This window comes from Pinus tabuliformis, chromosome 6 (genome assembly GCF_031772625.1).
Source record: "Pinus tabuliformis cultivar Carrire ecotype Pingquan chromosome 6, CPIR1, whole genome shotgun sequence".
In the NCBI taxonomy this organism is placed as follows: Eukaryota; Viridiplantae; Streptophyta; class Pinopsida; order Pinales; family Pinaceae; genus Pinus; species Pinus tabuliformis.
In genome coordinates, this window is record NC_142292.1 from 2,020,619,554 (window position 1) to 2,020,646,226 (window position 26,673).

A 26,673-nucleotide genomic window follows, 5' to 3' on the forward strand; every position below is an offset into this window, starting at 1 on the left:
CAATATTCAATACAAAATTACTGTCCTACAATGGATGCCTACGTTTTCCAAGTCTTTTGAAGATTACTCCGCTATGTATACGAACCTTGTTTGTTACATTGGTATCAGAGCGATACAACTGTGGCATAAAATTGGTATCGACTGCCATACAACTATATGACGTATGGTCGATTCTTCAGCTTATGCAAATAAAATTAATGCTTCATATGGTTGTGGCTGAACTTGGTTCTTCTGCAATGCTTGTATGATTTTGGCCTGCTTGGTGATTCAAAGATGAATTTTCAGAGTTTATGGTCTGATACCATGTTAATTTCCTGAACCTAGAACCCAAAACTTTATTAACCTAGCAGATTACAGATCTATTGTATAAATGCTCAACTAGGTTTTTAACACAATTATTCAGCGGAAACAAAAATATTTATCAATCTCATTCACATGTGACACATACAAATTTTGCCTAATCGAATCAATTAGTCATTAAATCTTAATCAAAACCTACTTTGGCTCTTGTCTTGGGATAATGGCCCAACTGAGAAATTTATAGTTATGACATACCCTAGATATGATCCAACTAATCAGACCCTTGATCTGGATTTGATCTCCTTGGATGATCTGCATTCCCTATGCTGCACCATTGCACCTTCCTCAAACCTGGCACACTTGAGTATCACACTCCTCACTCGAGAAAATCCCCCTCTCAATGGCTTGTGCTGCTATATGGTGTGTCTTTATCCTCTCCTTAGCTTTGCTTGTATAACTTTACATTGAGCTAAATCCTTAATCCTGATCTCCCAAGTGTTGGATGGCTGAGATTAGATCTCTCCTCAGTTGAAATCATTGGTTGAGATTAAATCATAGGAAAAGTAAAGATAAGATATCTTCTTTAGCTCAATAGCTAACATAATTAATTATGTGCTTCTCCTAAGTTAGACTTAGGTTAACATCAACAATTTGGGGGGATAGGGAAAAATTATATAATTTAGGATTTCTTTTACAGCAGTAGTTACAGATGCACCCAGTCACAAACTGAAATTTCTTGTTCCATTCATTGCATCTCTCTGCTGCATTCCTTTTTCTTGGCTAGGCTTGTGGAAGACATGAGCTATGCGACTAGGGACTAAAGGATTATATTTCCCTTGTCATTTTTAATAACACGGGCCCGTGCATATTTAATTAATATTTAATTACACATATTGTAAAACCAGAAAGTGAATTATTAGTTTTAAAGAACATTTTTGCTTGCTTCATAGAATATCTGCATCTGATAGATGTTACATGCATTGATGATCTTGCTATGTTTTGCCAGGTTGTGCAAGATATCCCCCCTCCAATTTCCTTAGATACTCCTATGGTTCTTATGAAACCACAGCAAGAGTGTTCAACTGCTGAAGTATATAAGGTAAATAAATGTTGGGAGTTAAAAGGTAATACAGGCCCATGCTTTGTCATTTTTATAGGGTTACTTCGCAACTAAATTGTTATGCTTCCATTGCAGCGTTTTCAGCTGAATAAAGCTAGTACAATAGATCCTCTTCGCTTGCTTGAAGAGATATCAACTAATGGAATTTCTCAAAATGTCTGCATCAATGATCTGGGTGAGTAATGGTGGATTTGTGAAGTTTTAGTTTCTGTGTCTCAATTTTGATCTACTCTTTATGTAATGCATTGAATCTATTTATTAAACACAATTTTTTAGATCTTATGGCATCAAGTATTTTAATGTTTTCAATCTAGATTTTGGAGGCATGATACTCATATTATCTACCCTTTATAGAGCCTCCTGCTTTTGAAGTATTACCATCTTTGAAAAAGCTAAAGCAACAAGTGCTTGGAGCAAATCGAGGGCAGTATAATGCAGTGTTCATGTCTGGAAGGTAATATTGTGATCTAGGTTTATTGCTCTACTTTTGCTTGAGTTGCATTTCCTCAATAGTAATGATATACTTTAGTGCAAGTGTTATTTGCATTCTCTCTTATTTGAATCACATGTATTGTTTTTCGTTATTTTAATGTCACATGTGACTAATTTTGAATCTCATACTTATATAGCCAGAATATTCAATAGTTACTATAACTAGTATGCAAGCAATGAAGGATAAAATGTATCCATAAGAGCACACTGTTGTTGAAGGCTATTTTATGGATATGTCCAGGTCTAACCATAGGTCCATGAATATGTTATATGCATAGTCACTGGGTTCGGTGAATTTCAACATTTAAATTTGAAATTTGCAGAAATTCAAGCCAGACCAAACAAATTTGTTTCAATTTGGAGAATTTCAAGGCAAGTTTAAAGTAGATTTCAAGTTTGAACAGATTCTTGCTTAAATCTGCTTGTGTTCATCTAAATTCACTGACATTCAATTCAAATTCGTTTAAACTCTAACTCTTCCAGCTGTGTAGCAATGCTGCTCCCTCTGCATATCTTTACTCCTGCCCAGTGCCGTGTATCATTCCTTTTGCACTGCAGTCTCAATACAACAAAACCACTTTTCAAATAGTTCCAGACTCCAGTATCAACTCCGTTAAGATCTAGCAGTATTGTGCACTGAGCGTATTATATTTTCATATTATATATTTTTTAATTTTCAAATTATAGAGTCCATCGAGCTTGATGTCAATTTTATTTACCAAAATTTTAATCGTCAAATTTCTGTCGAACCTCAAGGTTGTTGAACTTGAACTCGAACTTAACCAGGGGATTTAGATTATATGCATAGATCTCATTTCTTGCCTAGGTATTAATGTAATAGTTTTGAGTAATCTTTATGGGTCATCCCACCAATCCAGGTATTGTTAATGCCTTTTCACATAGAGTGATTTGCATAAATGTTGAGTTAGCAATATACTAATGCATATTTGTTGCGAGATCATAGTTTTTTCCTTCATTGTTTTTTGTGTTATGGGTGTTGCATCTGAGTAAAGATCAAGAATGTTATGGCTAAACTTAGGAATCATAGATTTAAGCTATTGGCCTGTTTTAAAAATTTAAAAGCCTTCTACAATGATTTGTTCTAGACTTTCAGTGCATACTTCCTCTCTATTTAGGAGCTTTATTGTGGATGTCAAAATGCTCAAGGGTAATTTTTGTTGAATGCATTAGATGGCACTCTGGATTTTGAAGCTTTAGGCTTGAGATAAGATAATTTTGTTACTGTCCAACAAATAACCAAAGAGATATGCCAATGGGACTAGAGATTACAATCACTGATGGTACCTGCAGGAATGCCTTAGTCTACTCTGAAGGCATAAAACAAAAGAAATACATGACATGGGTAGTACATTAAAGAAAGAAAAGAAAAGGAGTACAAGAAATATCTACTAGATGTTTGTAAGATGAGATGGCTAGGTATAGAGTGAGGAGGAAGAAGTATATGCTGCAGCATATTTTACTTCGAAGGTGTTGAATTTCTAAGTCTAACTGTTAGAAACCCTTCATGTACTTTCTGATTTATTTCTGCCTACTTGTTCTGATTAATTAACAAGTTATTTACCATGTAAATACTGAAAATAAATACAAGTACATGCTCAACACATTACAGATCATCAACTGAAGGAAACAAAACAAGCACACAACTGACACTGTTGTTTTTGGACTAATGTCTCCGGAAAAACCCAATGCGGGAAAATCGGTGCAGCTATTTGAGGGTTTTAATTATTAAGCAGTTTCAGAATACAACCTGGGTGCCAAAACCGGCTCACGTAACAGAGAAAAATCTCGGCAGTAGCACCTCTTCTTCGGAGACAGATATTCTGGCTGAAACCTCGGATAAACACTCCTACAGCTCCTCAACTCCAATTTGCCCCACGAAAACCCCAACTTCAATGTCTAGGGATTGTGTCAACCTTTTATGGCCCAGCGTCACCCTAGCTCTCCTTGCGTCAGCCTCTGGAGGCACTGCGTCAGCCCTTAGAGCCTCTGCATCACCCACGTTGGCTCTCTGAGGCACTGCGCAGCTCCTGGTTGCCTCTGCGTGAGCCCTCGCTGGCTCTGCGTGAACCTCTGGCTAGTTTTGTGTCCCTCTCTCCCGGCTTCTGCATTGATCCTCTTGGTACTATCTCTACCTCTCTGCTTCTGTATTCACTGCCCCTCAACTGCAACTCTGATCACTCTTTCGACTTCCTCAGCAAACCCTACCCCAGAAAATTGAAATCTTGATCAAATCGGTGTATTCTCCAAGTGACCCTCAAGCCTTCTCTTATACTTTTCTCGTTGACAATTCAACAGTCGAGATTAAGTCCCTAATCAATGGCTAAGATTAACTTTGGCTTGATCCATGACTTTTGGACCCTTCTAACACAGTTTTATATTAATTTACATTAATATCTCCCAAACTGTTTATAATCCGCCCAAACCATTTCTGGATATTGGGGATCTCATGTGCTTTAGCCTCTCCACCAATTTTCGTGGTTAGAGCACATCCGATGCTACTCAAAATCAACACTCCCTCTTAGTGAGGACTGTGCTCTAGTAATACTCCTCATTGAGCATCACTTTGTTCATCCGGCATCGGTCCCTGTGCTGATGCTATGCCCGCTGCCCAACATCCTTTACACTGCTGCATCATGTACTGCTACCATGGCCCTGTCACTGCCACTGCTGCATCCGTACGACAACTCCCTCTCATCCTGCTGCATCGTGCTGCCCATAGCACTACCACTGCTAACTGCTGCATTGCAACTCAGTCACTGAGAAGTAAGTAACTGATCTCCCAACTTTGACATCTCCGTCAGGGTAGAGACATCCATAAAGTTGAAACTCCCTCTGTTGCTGACAAGTGCTCCCTCTCTGACCTCTGCGCTGCTGCAACTACTCCATGCATCTCACACTGCTGCCTCACGCTGTCTTGGGAATCCTGCACTGTAGCTCCCTCTGTCGCTCCATCCTCATCCGTCTCTACTGAAATTTGCCAGTACTGCTACTTCTTCGGGGCTCCCGTAGCAAGGTGGAATCCAAGAGGCTGGGTACCTCGAGGATCCTATCCCTCATCGCCTGTAGTCCGTCTGACTACAGCTCGATGTCTCCCCACTTCCGCTCAAGTGGCGTGAGAGCACTCATGGCACAGTCATCATCTGTCTCAACTTCCTTCTCTGCCCTTGCTGGCGTAGCCTTGGTCTCGGAGGCTTCTCCCTTGCTCTTCTTCCTCGGACACTGGGTCGCATAATGACTCAGCTCCCCATAGTGGAAGCATTTGACCTTGGAGAGGTCCTTCTTCTCCCGCTTTTCTTGCTTTCCCTCAGATGCTAGGGCATCATCCACCTCCTCCTCCTTGATTCTGATTCCCTTGCCACTGCTTCCTGTCTTGGTCAGCCTCCTGATCTCTTCTTGGCGAAGAGCCGCCCATAGTTCCTCCCAATCTGGAAGGGTCGCCTTGCCCAATATGCTTTGGACAAACACCTCCCAGTCTTCTGAGACTGCGTTCAAGGTTGTTCTCACCATCAATTCTGGATCTGGCGTGGCCCCTATGGAAGTCAGTTGATCCCGGATCTCCTTCAATCGACCAAGGAAGGTGTCGATCTGTTCTCCCTTCTACATTTGGTATGACCGCAACTGATTTTCAAGTAGCATCTTCCTCTGCACGGAAGTATGCTGATACAATTTTGTCAGGGCCTCCCACATCTCCTGTGCCATGTTCTTCTCAGCAATATGTGGTACTATATGGTCCTTGACCCCGTCAAGGATGATACTCTTAGCCCTCGCCATTGCATCCTTTTACCTATCGTTATTAGCCAGGTCAACTGGGACCGCTATCGTCTTCAAGGCGAAGTGCTTGACACGATTTCTGTCAAGGACGAATAAGATTCTGGCCTTCCAGACCAGTCTGTCCTGGTCTCTTACTCTATGCATTGCCATTTTGCTGCTCCTCTACTTCCCTCCTGGATGTTCTTGGCGTGACTCCCTCTGAGCCTCGATTTCCCTCCTGGAAACCCTTATGCCAATGTCGAGATGCCCCCACTCTGATCGTTAGTGCAGCTGCACCACTGATCCGGATTTCTCGGCTAGAAATCCTCGGTAGCAACTCCCTTCTCCTTGGTCTTGCCCTGTTAGGTACTGTTCTGACTACATTACCCCACCAACGTCACTCTTCAACTTACCCACAACCTCCTAAACCCCAACAAATTGAAGGTTAGAGCTCCTAGGCTCTACACAATCCCGACACCAGCAAAATTCGCACCTCCTGACCACGGGCATCAATCCATCCTGACTGAGAAGGATGATCGGGCACTACGTAGGTCGAGTCTGGTCCTCTCTGCCACTGCGCTGATCCTCTTCCCGGCGCAAACTTGATGACGCAGGCACTGCGTCACCCCTCCCTTGCTGCTACTTTGCTAGGAACAACTTCTGTCACTTGGGACAGCTATTTTCTGTTGCTGCTGCTCTGCTCGGCTAATGTCCTCAGTTCTCCTGTGATCTGCAACCACGCTCTAATACCATGTTGGAATTTCTAAGTCTAACTGTTAGAAACCCTTCATGTACTTTCTGATTTATTTCTGCCTACTTGTTCTGATTAATTAACAAGTTATTTACCATGTAAATATTGAAAATAAATACAAGTACGTGCTCAACACATTACAGACCATCAACTGAAGGAAACAAAACAAGCAAACAAGTGACACCGTTGTTTTTGGACTAATGTCCCTGGAAAAACCCAATGTGGGAAAACTGGTGCAACTATTTGAGGGTTTTAATTATTAAGCAGTTTCAAAATAAAATATGGGTGCCAAAACCGGCTCACCCAATAGAGAAAAATCTCAGTAGTAGTACCTCTCCTTCGGAGACAGATATTCTGGCTGAAACCCCGGATAAACACTCCAACAGCTCCTCAACTCCAATTTGCCCCACGAAAACCCCAATGTCAGCCTCTAAGGACTGCGTTAGCCCTTTCTGGCCCAACATCTGCCCAACGTCACGCTAGCTCTCCCTGCATTAGCCCTTAGAGCCTCTGCGTCACCCACGCTGGCTCTTTGAGGCACTGCGTCAGCCCTTAGAGCCTCTGCATCACCCACGTTGGCTCTCTGAGGCACTGCGCAACTCCTGGCTGGCTCTGTGTGAGCCCTGGCTGGCTCTGCGTGGACCTCTGGCTGGCTCTACGTCCCTCTCTCTCAGCTTCTGCGCTGATCCTCCCGGTACTATCTCTGCCTCTTTGCGTTTGTATTCACTGCCCCTCAGCCGCAACTCTAATCACTCTTTCGACTTCCTCAACAAACCTTGCCCCAGAAAATCGAAATCTTGAACAACTCGGTGTATTCTCCAAGTGACCCTCAAGCCTCCTCTTATACTTTTCTCATTGACAATTCAACGGCCGAGATTAAGTCCCTAATCAACGGATAAGATTAACTCTGGCTTGATCCATGACTTTTGAACCCTTCTAACACAGTTTTATATTAATTCACATTAATATTTTATTTTCCTTAAGTTTAGACTTAGGGACTCCATTAAAATTATTAATTATTTTAGTATCTCACAAACTGTTTAGAATCTGCCCAAACCATTTATGGGTATTGGAGATCTCACGTGTTTTAACCTCTCCACCAATTTTTGTGGCTAGAGCACATCCGATGCTACCCTAAATCAACAGAAGACTCTAATACACTGTTTGAACTTGTTGTCTAGGGAGTGCCCAGGGCTGAGAGGACCTAGTTGGGTAACTTTGGGAGGAGGAAGAGAGATATGAGTAGAGACTTTCCTAATACTCAAGGCCAGAGGAAAGAATCTTGTGATATGGGCGTGGTTTGAATCTGACTATGATTCTGGCTTGGGGCTGAGAGGACCTAGTAGGGTAACCTTGGGAGGAGCAAGAGAGATATGAGTAGAGACTTTCCTAATACACAAGGCCAGAGGAAAGAATCGTGATATGGGCATGATTTGAATCTGACTATGATTCAGCTATGTTGAGGGTGAGCAATCCTCCAAATACATGTGGGAATGACGTGATTAGCTCTAGAGCAAGATGTTGTACTTTGTCTCACTGATTTGGGATCGGTTGTGCTGAGTACCAAATGATTTGCTTGTTGGTTCGCACAACTAAGCACTGAGGTAGGTTGGAAAAAGAAGTAATCAGTCTGACTAGATGACATGTGGAAAAATTAGTGGCCTTATTTCTGTTCTCTCTGCTTCTCAACGAGGTTTGTTGTGTAAGAGTCACTGCATCACTCATGTAAACAGCCAGACACCTCTGGTTAGGATATTATATGAAAGTGGAAGCTGATCCTCCCAAATCATGGAATAGGCAAATGACATCCCTATTGGATTTTGTAATAGATGGGGTAAATAAAGATGAAATGTTCCTCATGTTAAAGTTTCACCTCATAGAACTCAAACCCTACAGCTGTATCTGAAAACCTCAGACTATGAAAACTTATATCTGCAAAACCCAAAATGCTGCACAGAAGATTCTAGAATGTAGATGACGGTGTGTTGTTCATATGCTTCCTGTTTTAAGGGAGCTTCTAGGGTACACTGTTAGTTTATTTTGTCAAGCCAGGGTTTGTAAACTTGCGAGCTCCTCACTTGCCCTGAATGACCTACGTTACTGACATGGGAAAACCTGGACATGGATTCTGGATGAGGGATAGTCCTGGTGTTTTACCACAGCTCAGCTAAATGGCGCCCCACACACCCACGTTCTTTTCTTGGGTGCTGCACTCTGTGTCACTGGGTAGGCCAAATTTAAGTGATTCCATGTCCTGTGAATTCCGTAGCAGCTGCTGTTACAGTTTTGGTAGTAGACCAATTTCATTGCAAATGGGCACAAGTTCATTGAAAGCAAAAGTTTTAAAATTAAAACCTAGTAGTATCAACTTCCAGCATTCATAAATTGAAAAGCTCCCACCACCATGACAGATCACTATGATAAATTACTATGCTGAATTTCTATGTTAAACCACTATGATAAACCACACTTCAAAATTGGAACTCACACATAAAAAGTACTGGAATGGAACATTCAACAGAGCTATTGCTATCTTAGTGTTAATGAGCTAACACACCCAAAGCAAAAGGAAATGATTGGTGAGCACGGAGCCTTACCATGAGTGGGCCCTTCCCCAAGGCCAGTCTGTGCTTTGATCTCACGAAGCTACGAGCACAGGCTCAAACACGATTCAAAACCATACACAGGAAAGAATTTAATCAAAACACAGAGCGGCAACAAGCTTATGGTGCACACCAAAAACTTGATCTTAAACTTGCAAATTGTTAACTGTTGCTTCATCGAAGCTCACACATATATAAAGAGACAAGAGGGGTCATCGCATAGACACTTAGTTGATTTTTCTCCTATGTGAACTGGTCTCATTACAAAATAAGACAGGTGTTTTAATGCTTAGTTATAGCAGAGGACAAGAGAACATCGGTTCTGTTCCAGCTACCACAGGAGACTATGCTGCTCATGGGCAGCGTTAACCATATTCTGATTGTATGAGCACTGTGGCGTTGCCACTAGCATTGTGCGCTGAGACATGAGGAAAAGCTCTGATCGGTCTTTGTTCCAACTGTATGCACCTCCCACATAACTGTTTCGAGATTCCTGTGCTCGGTCGGGGGTGCCTGCTAGGTAATAATAACACATGTGCAGTCTGGGTAAAAACATAACTGTTAATGCTTGATTGTGGTATACCAAATGCGTATCTGCTTTTCAAGTTGGTTCCACTGGTCCTTTAAAAGTGGCACTTGTGTAACCTACTCGATTATCGGTGAACTGTCACGGCATTGTCAGGGTGGAAGAGTTCCATCATTCCAAAATTAGAGGATCCTTGTGTCAAATTGCAAAACTGCCAGCATATTCGATGACTGTTCAATGTCTTTATGCCTGTAACTTGAGATCCTTGGGTTTTAATAATGGTACACCTGTAACATGAAATCCTTTGCAACAAAAGTCAGTTCACTTATTACATACACACACACACACATATCTAGACCTTGATAACTCTTAAAACACACCTTAATTCCAATCCAAACAAGAAAGTGAAAGAAATATAACAAGTATTTATAACTTGAACTTTGTGAACATAAAAGGCATATTTTATGGGTTCAAAATTGAGGAGGTACAAACAGGATGCAAAAAGGGATATTTTGATGGAATGTTTGTACAGCTTGTCAGAGTGCTTAAAAGGTATTTTGCATGGTTAGAGTCACTCATTGTTTTCTCTGTCTAGCTGACAACTATCTTGGTCTTTAACAGAGACACGATGTGATTTAGATTCTTCAAGTATGTTTTTTACTGGGAACCTTTCATTAATGAGTAAATTTACATATTTGTTATCTCCATTTGGTCCATGAAGCATTCACTTTGATGGTTGTGGTACAACTCAACTGTTATTGCCAAAAAACCATACATAGGATGCTATCTGTTACTGGGGACCTGTTTTGCAAAATGTTGGCAGGTTTAGAAATCTGTAACTGTATGCTTCTAAGGGAGAATTCATTATTTTTGTTATTTTGATTATAGGGAAGGAAAAGAAAAAGTTGGGTTAGTTGCAATTTAAAGCTCTTACATGTGATGTTATATTGACTCTAATTGGTTCTGGTGCAGTGGTAGCACCATTGTCGGGATTGGTGATCCAGAGCCTCCAAAATTCATCTATGATGACAATGAATACAGTGACATATTTATATCCGGTGAGTTCATTCATTATTTAGTTCTCTTTTTTTTTGCAGATTGTCTATTGCTATTCTTGTTCACTGCGAGATAAGTAAGATAATGTGAGTTTATTAAGGTCCAAGAAATAACCAAAAGTAGGTCAATGAGACTAGTCAGTACGTAAGTGGTGATACATAGTGGAAGTGTGAGGGTCACTCATATAAAAGCAAAAAGTGAAATACAATTCTCTGGTAGAGGGTAGAGGAAAAGATCCTCAAGGCTCCAAGTGCCTGTCGCTGAAAGATGAAGAAGAGGGTTTGAGGGGGTGGGGGACAAGGCTCCGAGTGCTTGTTGCTGGAAGAAGAAGATGAGGGGGGCCGCATCCTCTTAATTATCCATTGCTGAATGTGCACCTCTCCTGCTGTCCAAGGATGAAGTAAAGAATATCTGGATAGAGTACTGGCTGGAATAGCTGGATCTTCCCTGGGAGATGTCTCTCTATCTAGAAGAGGTGGCCCACTGCTGGGAACCAGAAGAGGAACGAGTCACATCCTTAGAGAAACTAGCTGATATTTGAGAATTACGATAAATTGATAGGCATAGTAGCATATTAAATTTTAATATACACAGTAGTAATATGGAACTCACAGAGAGAATAGAAAGTCTGAAAACCAAGGTTAATGTAAGATACCCCCCTTGGAGTACCTTAAAACTTCCCTTAAATTTTCTGAGTTTGCTTGTGCTTCCTCACTGAGTCATTTCATCAAATAGTTTGCGTATGTGTGGCTGTAGGTGTGTTTTTCTTGTATTTTATTTAGAACATGTGTATGCAGTACCAAACAACATCACACACATTCTTCAAACAGCAGTAAATAATTTGTATTAATTTCAGAGATGGTACATATCACTGATAGAAGTTTGCACCAACAAAATGATAGAGAAATACATAAGTAAATGACAGCCAACTTTTGTGAAACAGTTAGGCTGTAGATGCATACAAAACTCAGAAATCTCAGTCACCACACAGCAGTCCCAAACTCAGCTTCTTTGACACTGGAAATCTGCCTCCCAACAGTGAATACAACCCAGAAATAATGTCCTTAAGCAAGCAACTCGAAATCTGGTATTTAAAACAATGACAACCTCTGCAAATATATACCATGGCCACCAGAAAATAGGACAGAACTCGAACTCCAAGGAAACAATGAACTCAACCAGCAAAGGATGAGGTTCTCAGTCTCCTTGATGACTGAATGTGGCTCCCTTGAAAGCTGTCCTCAGCCTACTGAAATATAGCAGAACTCGGCCCACAAGATGATGGCAAACTCAGCCAACAAATAGATGGCGGCTCGGCCCACAAAAGATGACCAACTCGGCCCTGTTAACAAGCTATGTCAGCCACCATGCAGGAGAATGAACTCGACCCAATAATTACTGCTTAGCAATGGACTGTGGAAACTTGGCCTCTGGGTGACATATGAACTCTGCCTCCAATATTGCTCCAGATCTGGCCTGTAAAGAGAGTGTATTGAATACTCAAAAGCATAATGTAAAATCAACTGATAACACCCTAAAAATTTACTCCATTTTTGCCTTTGCCTTCTTCCTTGGAAACAATGAAATCCACTATCAAAATTTGAGTGATTCCATTCCAATATTACATCATTCCGTAGCTTAGCAGAGGCTGAAGTGGCTATTCCATCGATGGTCGATGGCTTGGGCAGAAAACGACGGTCGCGGTCATGCTTTTTTCTGTTTTCATATACATATAACTGCTTTTTTAATTTTTTATATAATTTTATTTATTATTTATTATTTTGATTTTTGATTTTTTATTTATTTAAATATTTTTGACATTTTATTTTATTTTTTATTTTCTTATAATTTCCTTTTTCTTATATATATGTGGTCTTTTTTTACCTTTTCTTTATATATTATTTCTTCTCTTTTCTTTTTATAATTTGTTTTTAATAATCTATATATATTTTTTTAAACTTTTTTGCTAGCATTCTTTTTTAATTATTTATATATGATAATTTTTTTCTTTTTAAATGGCAAAAGGTTTGAATGATGAAATTGAGAAATGGAGAAACTCCAAACTCTGAGCAAAACACTTCAATTACACGACAACAAGGTTGACGGAAGGTTGATGGCCAAAGACTGGATCAGACTGACTCTGTGCAGCGGTTGAGCGGCCAGAAGATAGAACAACTCTGATACAAATGCAACAAACAAGGTTTGTATACTCAGAGGAATGCTCTGATACCAATGTAACGAACAAAGTTCGTATATGCAGCAGTGATCTTCAGAACACTTCGAAGACGTAAACATCCATTGTAGGACAAGTAACTATATATTGAATATTATATAAAGAATTGATGTTATGATTACAATGAGGGTGAGGGCCTGCTTATATACCCTATGCAGGTACCTCTTCAATAATGGTAATGTCCTTAGGGACATACCTTTTCATTGACTAGTTATTAATCAATCATTATCTATTGTCATTATTGTTTTACATTATTTGTATTATTTTATATATATTTTTATTCATAACAATCTCCTTTCTCTCCTAAAATTAGAAGGGTGGTTAAGTATAGAGTGACAAATAGGAGGGGGCAAACTGATTTTGGGTTGGTATATTCTTGGCTGGAGGATATTCCTTATTCTCAGCTCTCCAATTTTGGAACAAATTTTGTATTATAAATGTGGATTGTGATGCAACATGAAACTAGGAAGGAATTTATTGTGAAATTTATTTTGTTTTCCCTTGCACGTGTTTTGAAAACCAATAGTAACAAGGTTTGTTCATTTGGCATGTTTATGAATGACTTGATTGGGTAATCCTAGTGATATATGTGGCAAATTGAGTTTATCTTTTCGAATCATTCTGATTTCATGGTAGAGAATTTGTTGCAAAATCAGCAGATCTGGAAATGAAGAATTTGGTCATGTGGACTTATCGCTCCATATGGAAACTAAAGAGTGAACTGTTAGTGTTATGCAAGATGCACACAAAAAAGTTGAGACTCGTGTACATCCACGACATAGGTCAAAATGTGCTACCATTGTTATTTCTAACTGCCCACTAGTTAAATATTTCAACTGATAATGTCATCAAATATGTCACGTGAATATAGTAGAAATAGTTCTGATGGAATGCTGCCTTTAAAAGTCGCTCACCAAACTATTGCTACAGAGCAACAAAATGCTGTCATCCAAAACTCCGTAACGTAGTCACGTCTCTCTTTCCTCCTTTTAGTTTAGTCTTTATACATTAACTATTTCTGATGTGTTTATACTCAGATGGATCTGTTGGGGAAATGAACCTATTTGAGATTATTTCAGATCTCTTTTCTTTATGTTTGATAATTGCTTTGATTTTCAGAGAGGAAATGCCAGCAAATGAGGGGCATTGTTGAATATGCATTTGATCTCTATTCTTTGCTTGATGCAGATGCATATTTTCTTACTCGAAAAGATAATGAATGGTATCAAGCACCTGATTCTGTTGGTGTAACAAGTGGCGGAGAAAGAAATAGTACAGAAGCTGTTCAGGGTGCTTTCAGGTGATATTTATGAAAGGTAGTATGGAAGACATACGTGGAATAACGGCATTTTTTGTAAAATTTTTATCATGTTTGGGGGTTGGCCATGCTGTTGTAAAATTAAGCACCAGCAAGTAATGCCGGTTGACTTGAACAATCTAATATGTAGAACATTATTATTTTGAGGTCAATTAATCTTATTTGTGTTGGTAATCCAAACAAGTTTGTTACGCAACTGTACATCTATAAAGGGCAGTTTTGCATCTAAATTAGACACACCACTGCTTTTGATACATAGATGTGAAAATGTTTTTTGGTTCAAACTGCAAACATTACTCTCAGGTTCATAAAATGCAAGAAATGCAAACTTGTAATGCAGGAAAATTTGACTTTTCCTGCTATGTTCACTTCCACGAATCTGCATTCTTAAGAATACCAAGAACTCTAGAGAAATCTGATTACTCAGCCAGAAATCTGTTAACTATTACAATGATATAAATACATTCATTAACATTTATCCAGAGATACTGCACAATCCATAAGCATGTAAAAATTCCATTCTGAAACCAAATTCATATGTACATGTTTGGCCTGATTATACATTCATTTGGCTATCCTCTTCATGCCCGTAGGTTTACAATAATAAATAACATTTGTTTTATAAGAAAACTTATGAAAGCCTAAAATCACTCCAAGATTTTTTCTCTAAATCTACCATTATTTATTCCCTAAATCTCTCAGGCCTCGAAAGGAAGATTTCAAGATTCTTACCCTAAAATCTTATCGACTCTATTATATCTCTATACATAATTGTTTTAGAAATTAAAATTATTTACAATAAGGAAATAAAATTCCTTTTCCATGTTGAAACCCACTTTGTCTCAAAAAAGCTTGATGACTTGGAAACTCTAATGCTCCGGCATCAGACTCCCACAGTAGAAAAATTTCATGGTCTCCTGACCATGAGTTGTTGCTAATGTCCTCCTGGATCCCATACATAGTTTTTCTGCTTTTGATTGGCTTTGTCATGCTGCTGTATTGTTGCACCTAGTTCTCGAATTCCACCATAATTCCACTCTTGCTTTTCTAATTGCAAGAAATTTGTCTTCATCATGCTTCTGCTCACCATTTCAAGTGAAAATTTTCTAGCCAAGAAAACAAACAAAATATACAACCATCCAAGCATATTTTCACCCTCATTCCACGCTTGTAAAGTTTCTCTCTGAACTCTCTGTCTCACTTCAATCTGCTGATCGAGCTCTATCTCCATGCTGCCAACAAACTCTTCTCCTTTGACTTTGTTGCATCCTCATTCACAACAACTTTTGCAAGTTGTTCACCCTTGGTTTCTGTTCCACTTGCATCAGTTTGAAAACTGATAATCACTTCTGCCGCACCTACATGCACACAATCAATGTGAAGACTGAAAGTTGTCTCTGCCTTTGGCTCATCATTCCTTATGAGCATCCCATTCAAGTATTGCTCCTCCTCTGTGCTGAGAACAAAATTTGAACTATGTTCTCCTCTATCTTCCTCTTTTTTCATGACAATTTCAAAAGATTGTCCATCATCTACAATAACACTTGCAACCATAAATGAATCATCAGAAAAATGTAAGGCTTTGTAGCCTCATTTGATGTCTCAAACATCAAATCTCCATCAACCTTGTCACCATCCTCTTCAAGGATTTCTCCTTGCTTAGGTTTGCCCCTATGAACTGCTTCCTCACACTCGGTAGCTTTGGGTTCTTCCTTCAATCTGTGTTTTAGCTTCTGTCTCTGCTTCTTAGCCCATAATCTTTCAACAGGACACTTGACCCTTTTCCTCAGGTTCCACCCATAACTTTGGTTCTTCTCATTCTGTTGTAGCAACTTTGTAAGCACATTCAATTGTGCTTTTATCTCAACGAGTTCCCTCTCGTATTCTTCATCACTCATTTTCCTTATGCCAATTGCTTTGGCATCTTTGTGGCTTCCCTCTGAATTCTTCAAATGACTATCCATAGTCATCTTCATCTTCTCCTCTTCCTCTGTGAGCTTTCTACTACCCACTATGAACTACAAATAACCTTTACGGTATCAGGTCTCGTTCCTGCTACACATGCCTCACCAAGTTATCTCCTCTAAGCTTGGACTGTTGGCCTTTCTTGGCCCTCTGGAACCCATTTCGAGCACTCCTTGCTCTTCAGGTTTCTGCAGTCACTCTTTTTCCTCCATCACAACTACGTTAGCTGTTAGAATTCTCACCACATCCTCCTCAATCACTACTACCTATCATCAATATCCACAAATTATAAAAAACTCAAAATCAATTTACCTGTCATTGTCTTAATCTCGTTCAAATTTTTCTCCATACTATTGTGCAAAAGTCTTTTGTTGTCTCTAGATCTCCTGCTTTGATACCACTTGATGCAGGAAAATTTGAATTTTCCTGCTATGTTCACTTCCACGAACCTGCAATCTTAAGAATACCAAGAACTCTACAGAAATTTGATTACTCAGCCAGTTAACTATTACAATCATATAAAGACATTCATTAACATATATGCAGAGATACTACACAATCCATAAGCATGTAAAAATTCCATTCTGAAACCAAATTCATATGTACATGTTTGGCTTGATTATACATTCATTTGGCCATCCTCTTCATGCCTGTAGGCTTACAATAATAAATAACATTTGTTTTAGAAGAAAACAACTTTTTATGAAAGCCTAAAATCACTCCAAGATTTTTTCCCTAAATCTACCATAATTTATTCCCTAAATCTCTCATGCCTCAAAAGGAAGATTCTCACCCTAAAATCTTATCTACTCTATTGTATCTCTATCCATAATTGTTTTAGAAACTAAAATTATTTACAATAAGGAAGTAAAATTCCTTTTTCATGTTGAAACCTGCTTTGTCTCAAAAAAGCCTTATGACTTGGAAACTCTAATGCTCCTGCGTCAAGTTGGAATTCAGAGGGTGATTCGGTAGTCATTGAAAAAGTAATTCAATGCAAAATTGTTTAGATTTAAATTAAAGGCAAAACTAGAACACATGAGGTCCTCTACCTTATGGCTATTTTTAGAAGCAGGAAGACTGAAGAAGGTGCATGGGATATATGCCAGGCGAGAGTTATCGCTGGAAGTATTTCCCGAGTCTTATCAGGGCATTGGGATTTATGTTTCAACTTTCAGAGATAATCTAATCAAGTGGCTTCCACCATCCTATTCATCACTCAAATGTCCCAATTGCCCGTTGATTTGGCCGTTGATATTCAGGAGTTACGTACACCACTAACTATTAGTTTGAATGTGGGTGTTATACTTGTCAGTGAACAGGCTGTCGAGATGGGATTCTTTTCTAGTAATTACAGAATTTTGGAGTTTGAAGCTTGTTATAGACAATATTAACATCTGCTCTCTTATGAACATTGCCGGCTATGCTTAGGCATATCTGCCATTATCCTTATTCCAAGAATGACCTCTTTGTTTAAATTTTGCAACCTAGTCAATGATCAAATTTAGAAGCCATGCTTGAACCTCATTTTGAGGGTTAAAGAGAACATACCTGTTAAAACGTTTTGTTTTTTTTTAAATAGCCTTTTCTTTATCAGTGCAAAAACAGATTTACATTTTGGTAAAAAATTAAAATAAAATTAATTCCCTCTATGGAATGCGTACACTTTTATTAGTAAATCTTTATTTCAATTGACCGCGGAAGGAATTTTGGTTGGATTGGAAGGAATCACGGAGTTCAAACTGTAATAGGCCATAACCTTAAAGCTTAATAATTGCTAGATATGGCGGATCGAAACCTGGGCATCCTTGGGTTTACATAAAACAAAGGGGACAATATACAATGTTGAAAAAAAATTTGAGAAGTTTTTGGCTACTAATAAATTTTTGAATTCTTTTTGAGTTGGTGAAACACAAGTTTGAGATGTAAATTTTGGCCCTTAAAATGTACTTGATGTGGGTTTTTGACCTCCACCAATGCACGTAGGGTTGTTGGAATAATATCTCCAAATGTGATTCCCACCCTTATTGGTGGATCCCCCCGTTTGCAGCATTGACTGCAAGATTCATATTAAGGGTTTTTCATTTTATGTAGTTTTCCATTTTAAATTGCAGAAAATGAAATGCGAAAGTATCCTAGAACTAGGGGCAAGTTCGAAGTAAACATGGATTGAAACACTACTAGGTAAATCCAAAAGTACTTTCGTGCATATAAAATCAAATGCGAATAAGATATCAAAATCATTGTACACATTTTTTTTTTTTTATCATTGTTTTAAAACTTGGTTAGCAGAAATTATAAAGTTGGATGTCCGAACAAAGAAATACTTCAATGACACATACGGTAAAACCAAAGGTGTCATACAAATAGCTTGCATTTATAAACAAATTTGGCTTTATTAATTCATATAGCTAACAATGCTTTGATATGAGTTAAACAAAATTTGCTTGCAAAAAGTGAGAGCTTTAGTTTTGGTTCTTGTTCACACATTTATATGAAGCAAAATTGGGAAGTGGAAGTGATTCAACTTTCCATGATTTTTCAGTGCCTTTAGACCTTTCAATCTCTATGATTAGTCAACTTCGTTGTTGACTAATAACATGATAGCCTTCCCTATTCTAATTCTTCTCTTGGGATATGAATTATAGATAAAACATGACAAAAGTCATCATTGGCTTGGCTGACTTTAAAAGCTGCATTTTCTTCGTGATGGAATCTTCAGCGGAACTTTCAATCAAGCTTTTGTTAGTACACAAAAGTACTCTACATTGTATGGCTTGCATTTCACATGTTCGCTTGCCAATTAATTAATTTGAGGAATGCTCTTTGACAGCATCATCAATTATAATCGGAGGTAGCTTGTATCGCTTTACTAGTTTCACTTTTATTAGTGTAACATCGATGGTCCCCTGAAATAATCTCATGTTTTGATTTGATGAACATACATTTACTAAATGAATTTAAATTACATTACTTTCGAATGTTCTCATTCAACGCTTGATATGAAAATGTGTTCTTGTATATTTGTGTTGCTTGAATTATATCGTTGTACATTTCCATTTCACATGTTAGTTTCCTTTCCTTAGAGGGTGCTTTGATGTACACAAGTGTTCTGCGCGTCTTTGCGAGCCACCTTAAACATATCAAATTTCATTTTTCACCAACTCCCCACAATTATAAGGTTAATATATTCATTCATTTAATTACACAATCTAGTATTTTGAATTTATTTGAGGCATCAAATGATAAGTCACCATAAAGATAAGCTTGAGTATTCTTCAGAGAAAAGTTGATTTTGTAATTCTTCAAGAAATAGAGTGCCAACACAAATATTGGGTCGGGCTCAACTGGAGTTACCCCATTGGACTTTTATTCGCTGTAAAATGGTGATAACATGGCAAACATGTTAGTTTTTGGTAGCATCGTAAGTGCTCTAGCCTTGAAAATTGGTGGAGAGGCTAAAATACATGAGTTCTAAAGAACGCATAAATCGTTTGGTGAAATTCCACCCAGAGTATATTTTATTAAAATAATTAATATTTTTAATGGGGGTTTTAAGTCTAAACTTAAGGAAATTAAAATATGAATGGGTATTAATCAAAATATGGGTGAGAATTATCTAGAAGGCAGTTCAAGTCATGTTTTAATCTTAGCCATTGATTAAAGATTTAATCTCGGTCGTTGAAGATTCAATAGGAAAAGTATAAAATTGAGGCTTGGGGTTCATTTGGAAAACACACAGAGAGATTGAGGCAATCAATTTTCTGAGGTTAGAAGTTCTTAGGAGAAAAATCGATTGGGGAGATCTTGCAGTTGAGGGGCAGAGAGAATTCGGGAAAAAGACTTTCCGAAAAATACATAACAGAGAGGCGGAGAGAGCTTGCAGAGAGGCAACACAACAGCTTGGAGCGCTGACGCAGAAAAGCTGCTTGTCACGCAGAATCTAGAACTGCCGGGAATTGCTGGAACAATTGGGATCGCTGACACTGAGAGCAGAGAAGGTGACAGCGCTGACACAGAGCCAACACAAAAATAGTTGGGGTTAGCTAGTCTTGTGTCGGATCAACCAGAATTCTGCTGGGTGAAGTGATGTAAAAATCACTCAGACTTTACGCTAGTGTTTTTCTTTGTAAATGATTGCTAGATGAGCATCCTAGATTTATATTCGGATATTTATCCTGCATAATAGTCAACCCTCAGAATTGCTGCACCGGTTTTCCTGCATTGGGTTTTTCCTGGGACTATTCTGTCAAAAAATAAGTGTGTTCTATGTATTTTGTTCTTTGCTCTGTTTTCTGTTTCATGACATCAAATATTTAAATGAGTGTAGGCCGTGAAAGTAATTTGCTTCAATGTTTAGAAGAATAACTTGATGGATGTAATTTATAAATCAAGTAGGTGAAGTAGATTCAAATTTGCTGCAATAGGGGTTCCTTCGAGTCTAGGAATTTTCACATGGTATCAGACCGTTGATTTTGAAACAGGAAGAGTAGATCTAGTGTTGAACAGTGAGGCCGAAAGCTGCATTTGACAACAATTCGAATCCCCTTGAAGGGACTCTGCAGTCCTTGCCGGGAAACAGATCCGAGGAAATCTCTCTCTGAGTGAGACGACAGAGAGGTACGATTTCCAGTTCGTGAGTTTGCTGAGGAAGAATGAGTGACACAGAGCCTCAATGCAGTGCTTGAAGGGCGCAGTTTCTGTCTGGGCAGAAATTCACTAGAAAGGAACGAAGACACTTAGAAGGGGAATTTTTTCATCGGAGAACTTTCTGCCAAAAAGTTCGAATTTCTCACTTGCTGAGCAACTGAGCAGTGACTAGAGGAGTGTTAAAATTGGCAACTAGGGCCAAACTCCATGTGGGTCATCTTATTTATGGCAGCTGATATTTTTCTTGGATCCTTCCCATCGAGAAGTGTAGGATTGATCTAAAGATCATCCGATTCCGATAAGTATTCTAGAGATATGAATTTATTAGTGTTATGGGACAATTCGTCAAGGTCAGCCAACGACCAAATAAACCCCACTTGTGCTCAACATTTTAGTATAAAAAGGGAGGACTTCAAGTCATTTAACACTTATCTCTTGTGATCTCACTCTCCACTTGTTTTGGGTTTTTGGTGGAAAAGGAGGTCTAGAGGAGATGCCTTCTACGCAGCCCAAAGAAGGGTCATCTAGGAGAGCCCTAGCCGCATACTTGTAAGAGATCTGGTTGCAAATCTTAGAGGCCCTAATCTGCAGCTAGAAGAGCCCTAATCCGCAGCAAAGGGAAGGCCCTAATCTGCAGCTAGAGGAAGCCCTACGCTGCCCTACCTAAGGGTGGTATGAAGATGCCCTAGCCGCAACAAGAGAGGATCAAGAAGAGGATAGTTTGCTGGGTTGATTTGCAGACTGTCCTAGGATTGTTTGAGGGCTATCAAGACAAGTCCGAGTTGTTGTTCAAGGGCCAAGTCGCTGGGTAGTGAAGGCCAAAGAGCTAGAGGGACAAAATGCTGAAGAAGAAGATGTGTTTGGGCATGCGTAGGCATTGTCTCATGACAGTGCTAGGTTGCATGCCTTAGCACACAGAAAGAGCTGAGTAGAGGGTTGTTAAGGTGGACTAGCCCCTCAAAAGGCAGCGTGGACAAAGAGGAGGCTTCACTAGGAATGCTGCAAACCTTTGAGGGTTGGTTTGTGGACTGTCATAAGGGTTTAGGGCTGCAGCACGTGCCCTAACCAAGGCTATCACAAACGCAGAAGCAAACATCAGTGCAACAATGTTTTGCAGGGGTGTTGGATCCTAGTTTAGGATCAATACTACAATTGGTTTTTGTACTGAAAGGTCACCTAGCCACTGTTGCTGTAGGTGACATTAGGGCCATGTTTGGGTATGATATGCTGTACATATTATGGGACAAATGTAGTATGTACAACATCGTGTATAGGTATAACTGTTGCAGTGGAAGCAATGTGTACATCAACATGTATAGGTACAACTGTAATGATTGCAACATAGTGGAGGCAATATGTACAACAACATGGTGGAGGCAGTATGTACAGTAGCATGTATGGGTACCACTGTGAGTGGTGCAACATAGTGCACCATGATGGGTACAACCATGACTGGTTGCATTTCCGTGACAAGAGCAGCTCAGTGAATGGGTGCAAACGATGACGAGATGCAACACAACGGAGAATCATTTGAAGCAGCTTGTCTTCAACTGATCTCATGTATCATCTTCTTAGAGATGATCTATGCTCTTATCTAGATAAGTCAAAGTGTTGACTTCTATTGTAAATGTACTATCTCTCTCTCTCTCTTTGCTGAACTATTGAAGAACATATAAGAAGAATTGATCAAGGGTTTTCCCACATTGGGGTTTGTCCCTGGCTAGCGCCACATCTTATGTCCTCTTGTCCTGACTTGTCTTCTGCGATTTATGTTTATGTTCTATCTGTAATTTACTTTAATGCTGATGTGATTGCTAATCTGGGAAAGATATTGAGCTAACTATGAAAATTGAAATAAATTGCTCTAAGCATAGAACATACCTAAACTTAACATGGTTTCAGCGCTGAGGTGAAGACAATCCCCAAGCAAGAGTGGAAGAGAAATCACCGAAGACAGTTAGGAAAGGACAAATGATCAATGGGTTCCTCATCCCTTTCCAAATTCACCGAGGGTGAAATTGAAGCAGAGAATATTATCAAAATGGTGCAGTAGAATATGGCCTACCTAAAGATCACTTCATTGGGAAGACCGGATCGGAGGGTGGAAGGAAAGGCAGATAACTAGTTCCGCCATTATGCGAAGGAGTGTCCGAATGGCAGGGACACATCACTTGATGATGATAACAATCATTCCAGGGACACATCACTTGATGATGATAACAATCATTCCAGAGACATCTTCAATGGGCAGAGGAATGACAGGTAATTCAGGTCATCAAGGAAACGACTGACTCTTCAAAGAAAGCAAGGAACCCCAAGTATGAAGAATCAAATGTTGTTTATGATAAGATAAAGAAGCGATATCTTGTATTGGCCCTCTCCTTCAGATTCTTTGGGAATCTGGCTTATCGATTATAGTGTTTCAAGGCACTTCATCAGATAGAAGGGTGCTCTCTCTAATTTGGTAGAGATGGAAACAATTGTGGGATTATACTTGGAGCGAATTCCACCTATCCCGAAAAGGGTGAAGGGAATGTTACCCCTCAATTGAATGAGGGTAACTCGATTCATTTACAAAATCTCTTGTATGTACCTGATCACAAGAAGAACCTGGTGTCCATTTCGGCAATAGAAGTCAAAGGTTACAGGGTGGCATTCATCAATGCAAAGGTATGTGTTTGAAAATGAAAATTTCAAAGATGCTTTTGCTCATGGGTTTAGGGTTGGCAATTTGTGTTAAGTTGCAGGATGGTCCACTGGGGATCATGACATATCTCATATATAACACTTGAGATCTACTTTATGAGGCCCTAACCGATGTGAGTCAGATGGTGACTCGGATACCTGAATTCAAGAAGAGCATGAAGGTACATGTCTGAGATGTACCGAAGGAAAATCTTACAAGAGGACCATTCCCCTCGTGTAGCAAATTTGGAACAACCTGAGGGGTTTGAGATTCATGATTGGGAATGTCATGTATACAGGTGGAAGAAAGCCCTCTATGGTTTGAAGTAAAACACCCCGGGCCTAATATGAGAGGATTGATAATTGTATGATGAAGTTGAGATTCACTAAAAGTGAAGCCGATCCAAACGTTTAAAGGTTGTGGATGATAGACCTCTCATACCAGCGCCTTCTGAGAAACAACCTATTTTTGACAGGTGCAGACCCTCTCACTTGCAGAAGTAAGAGGGAGTTGGATTCTAGATATGGAATGGTAAACTGCAAGCCTGTGACTACCTCAAGGATCTTAACTTTCAGAAGTTATTTGGTGGTGATGCCGGGCCAGATTTGGGAAATGCCTCTGAGTTTCATAAACTCATCTGCATTGATGTTCTTGGTGAACTTCTGTTCGTATATATGCTTTGCAGTTAGCATGGTGAGCTCATGTTTGGTTGAGCCTCACTAGATTGGTGCCAAGAATCTTTTGAGATATCTTCATGGCACAATCTCTCATGGATTGAGATACATTGCCGAAATATGAAGCTACATGATTATTCGAATGCTGATTGGGCAGGAAGTGTGGAGGATCGCTAGAGCACTTCTCAGTGTTGGTTCTCTCTGGATTCTGTTTCGATATCATGGATGAGTAAGAAGCAGAAGTCTGTTGCTATAAGCACTGCCGAGACCGAATACATAGCGACGAGTATGATCTTGTGTGAAGCTGCCTGGTTGTGGAAGCTCATCAGTGAGCTGTTTGTACACATGTTGAATACCACTGTGATTCTTTATGACAACCAGGGGGGATTCGATTATTGAGGAATCTCGTATTCGATGATTTCTCCAACAGATAGACATCATATACTACCTTATTTGGCATATGGTAAGTCGATGAGCGAGGAGGCCCCATCGCATTGACACTGATGTACAGGTCGCAAACACTTTGTGAAAGCCCTGGGAAAGGTCAAATCTATGATTTTCCCGAATGACTTGGAGTTGTTGAGAGACCTTCGTATAAGGGTCCTACATGTTGCATGCATTGAGATCTGGGAGCTCTGGGGGGCTTGGGGTACTTACTGGAGTGACATACGACCACAGGGCGACTCACCCTCCCCTGGTGGTGCGCTATGTATAGGGTGACAGGTTCAACCTTTCCCTGTGATACCTCGTGGCGACTATGGAATAGGATGATCAGTTCTCCTGTGGGTCGGGATGATTAGTTCTCCCGTGGAAACTATGGAATAGGATGATTAGTTCTCCTATGGGCCAGGATGATTAGTTATTCCGTGGTGACTGTGAGCCAGGATGATTAGTTCTCTTGTGGCGACCAATGGACATGATGATTCCTTCTCCTATGGATAGGATGATTAGTTCTCCTGTCGAGGCATCCTACCCATGCAGTCTGGCACTCATGGGAAGTACCTCTCATCTGATCAATGAACATGGAAATGGGGTTAGGGAGCATAGTAGTACTATCGATGGACGGATCCTTGTATCTACCGTACTCCCTATGCTAGGATGACCTCCATTGATCTGGGATCAACGAAACTAATATGGGATCAGTATGAGTGGTTTGAGACACTCTCTTGTGATATTGATTTGTGATCCATAAAACTAACTTCGGGTCAGTAAGATGAAACTGACTTCGGGTCAGTACAGAATGGTATGAGACATTCTCGATCAATTCTTCTTCTACATGGTTCAGCAGAGCAGAGAAGAATTGAGCAGAGCTCAACAGAGTAGAGCAGTGCAGGGCACTGATGGAAAAGATAGTACAATCAGACATATGGATCAGCGGATGGAGTTCTCCCTAGTTGAGAGGGAGTGTTAAAATTGGAAACTAGGTCCAAACTCCATGTGGATCATCTTATTTATGGCAGCTGATATTTTTCTTGGATCCCTCTCATTGGGAGGTGTAGGATTGATCTAAAGAACATCCGATTCCAATAAGTATTCATGGAGATATGAATTTATTAGTGTTATGGGACAATTCGTCAAGGTCGGCCAACAACCAAATAAACCTCACTTGTGCTCAACGTTTTAGTATAAATAAAGGAGGACTTCAAGTCATTTAACACTCATCTCTTGTGATCTCACTCTCCACTTGTTTTGGGTTTTTGGTGGAAGAGGAGGTCTAGAGGAGATGCCTTCTACGCAACCCAAAGAAGGGTCATCTAGGAGAGCCCTAGCTGCAGACTTGTAGGAGATCTGGTCGCAGATCTAAGAGGCCCTAATCTGCAGCTAAAGGGAGCCCTAATCCGCAGAAAAGGGAAGGCCTTAATCCGCAGCAAAGGGAATGCCCTAATCTGCAGCTAGAGGAAGCCCTACGCTGCCCTACCTAAGGGTGGTATGAAGATGCCCTAGCCGCAGGAAGAGAGGATCAAGAAAAGGACAATTTGCTGGGTTGATTTGCGAACTGTCCTAGGACTGTTTGAGGGCTATCAAGACAAGTCCGAGTTGTTGTTCAAGGGCCGAGTTACTGGGTAGTGAAGGCCAAAGAGCTAGAGGGACAAAATGCTACAGAAGGTGTGTTTGGGCATACGTAGGGATTGTCTCATGACAATGCTAGGCCCCATGCCTTGGCACACAGAAAGAGCTAAGTAGAGTGCTGTTAAGGTGGACTAGCCCCTTGGAAGGCAGCGTGGACAAAGAGGAGGCTTCACTAGGAATGCTGCAAACCTTTGAGGGTTGGTTTGTGGACTATCATAAGTGTTTAGGGCTGCAGCACGTGCCCTAACCAAGGCTATCACAAACGCAGACGCAAACATCAGTTCAACAGTGTTTTGTAGGGGTGTTGGATCCTAGTTTAGGATCAATACTACAGTTGGTTGTTGTCCTGAAAGGTCACCTAGCTGCTGTCGCTGTAGGTGATAGCAGGGCCATGTTTGGGTATGATATGTTGGACATATTATGGGACATAAGTAATATGTACAACATGTATAGGTACC

The 26,673-nt window shown here is 39.9% G+C and overlaps 1 protein-coding gene across 1 annotated transcript in view; it reads left to right on the top strand.

The window, feature by feature from the left end:
* The window catches only part of CDPMEK (4-(cytidine 5'-phospho)-2-C-methyl-D-erithritol kinase), a 69,987-nt gene extending 55,626 nt beyond the window's left edge, over window positions 1–14,361 (top strand). The window contains exons 7-11 of the mRNA XM_089432372.1: window positions 1,307–1,399; window positions 1,496–1,595; window positions 1,775–1,874; window positions 10,536–10,621; window positions 14,041–14,361. Of these exons, the coding sequence (XP_089288498.1) occupies window positions 1,307–1,399; window positions 1,496–1,595; window positions 1,775–1,874; window positions 10,536–10,621; window positions 14,041–14,156 (495 nt within the window). The 3' untranslated portion in view covers window positions 14,157–14,361. The remainder of the gene's footprint in view (window positions 1–1,306; window positions 1,400–1,495; window positions 1,596–1,774; window positions 1,875–10,535; window positions 10,622–14,040) is intronic.
* Window positions 14,362–26,673: the final 12,312 nt, after the last annotated feature.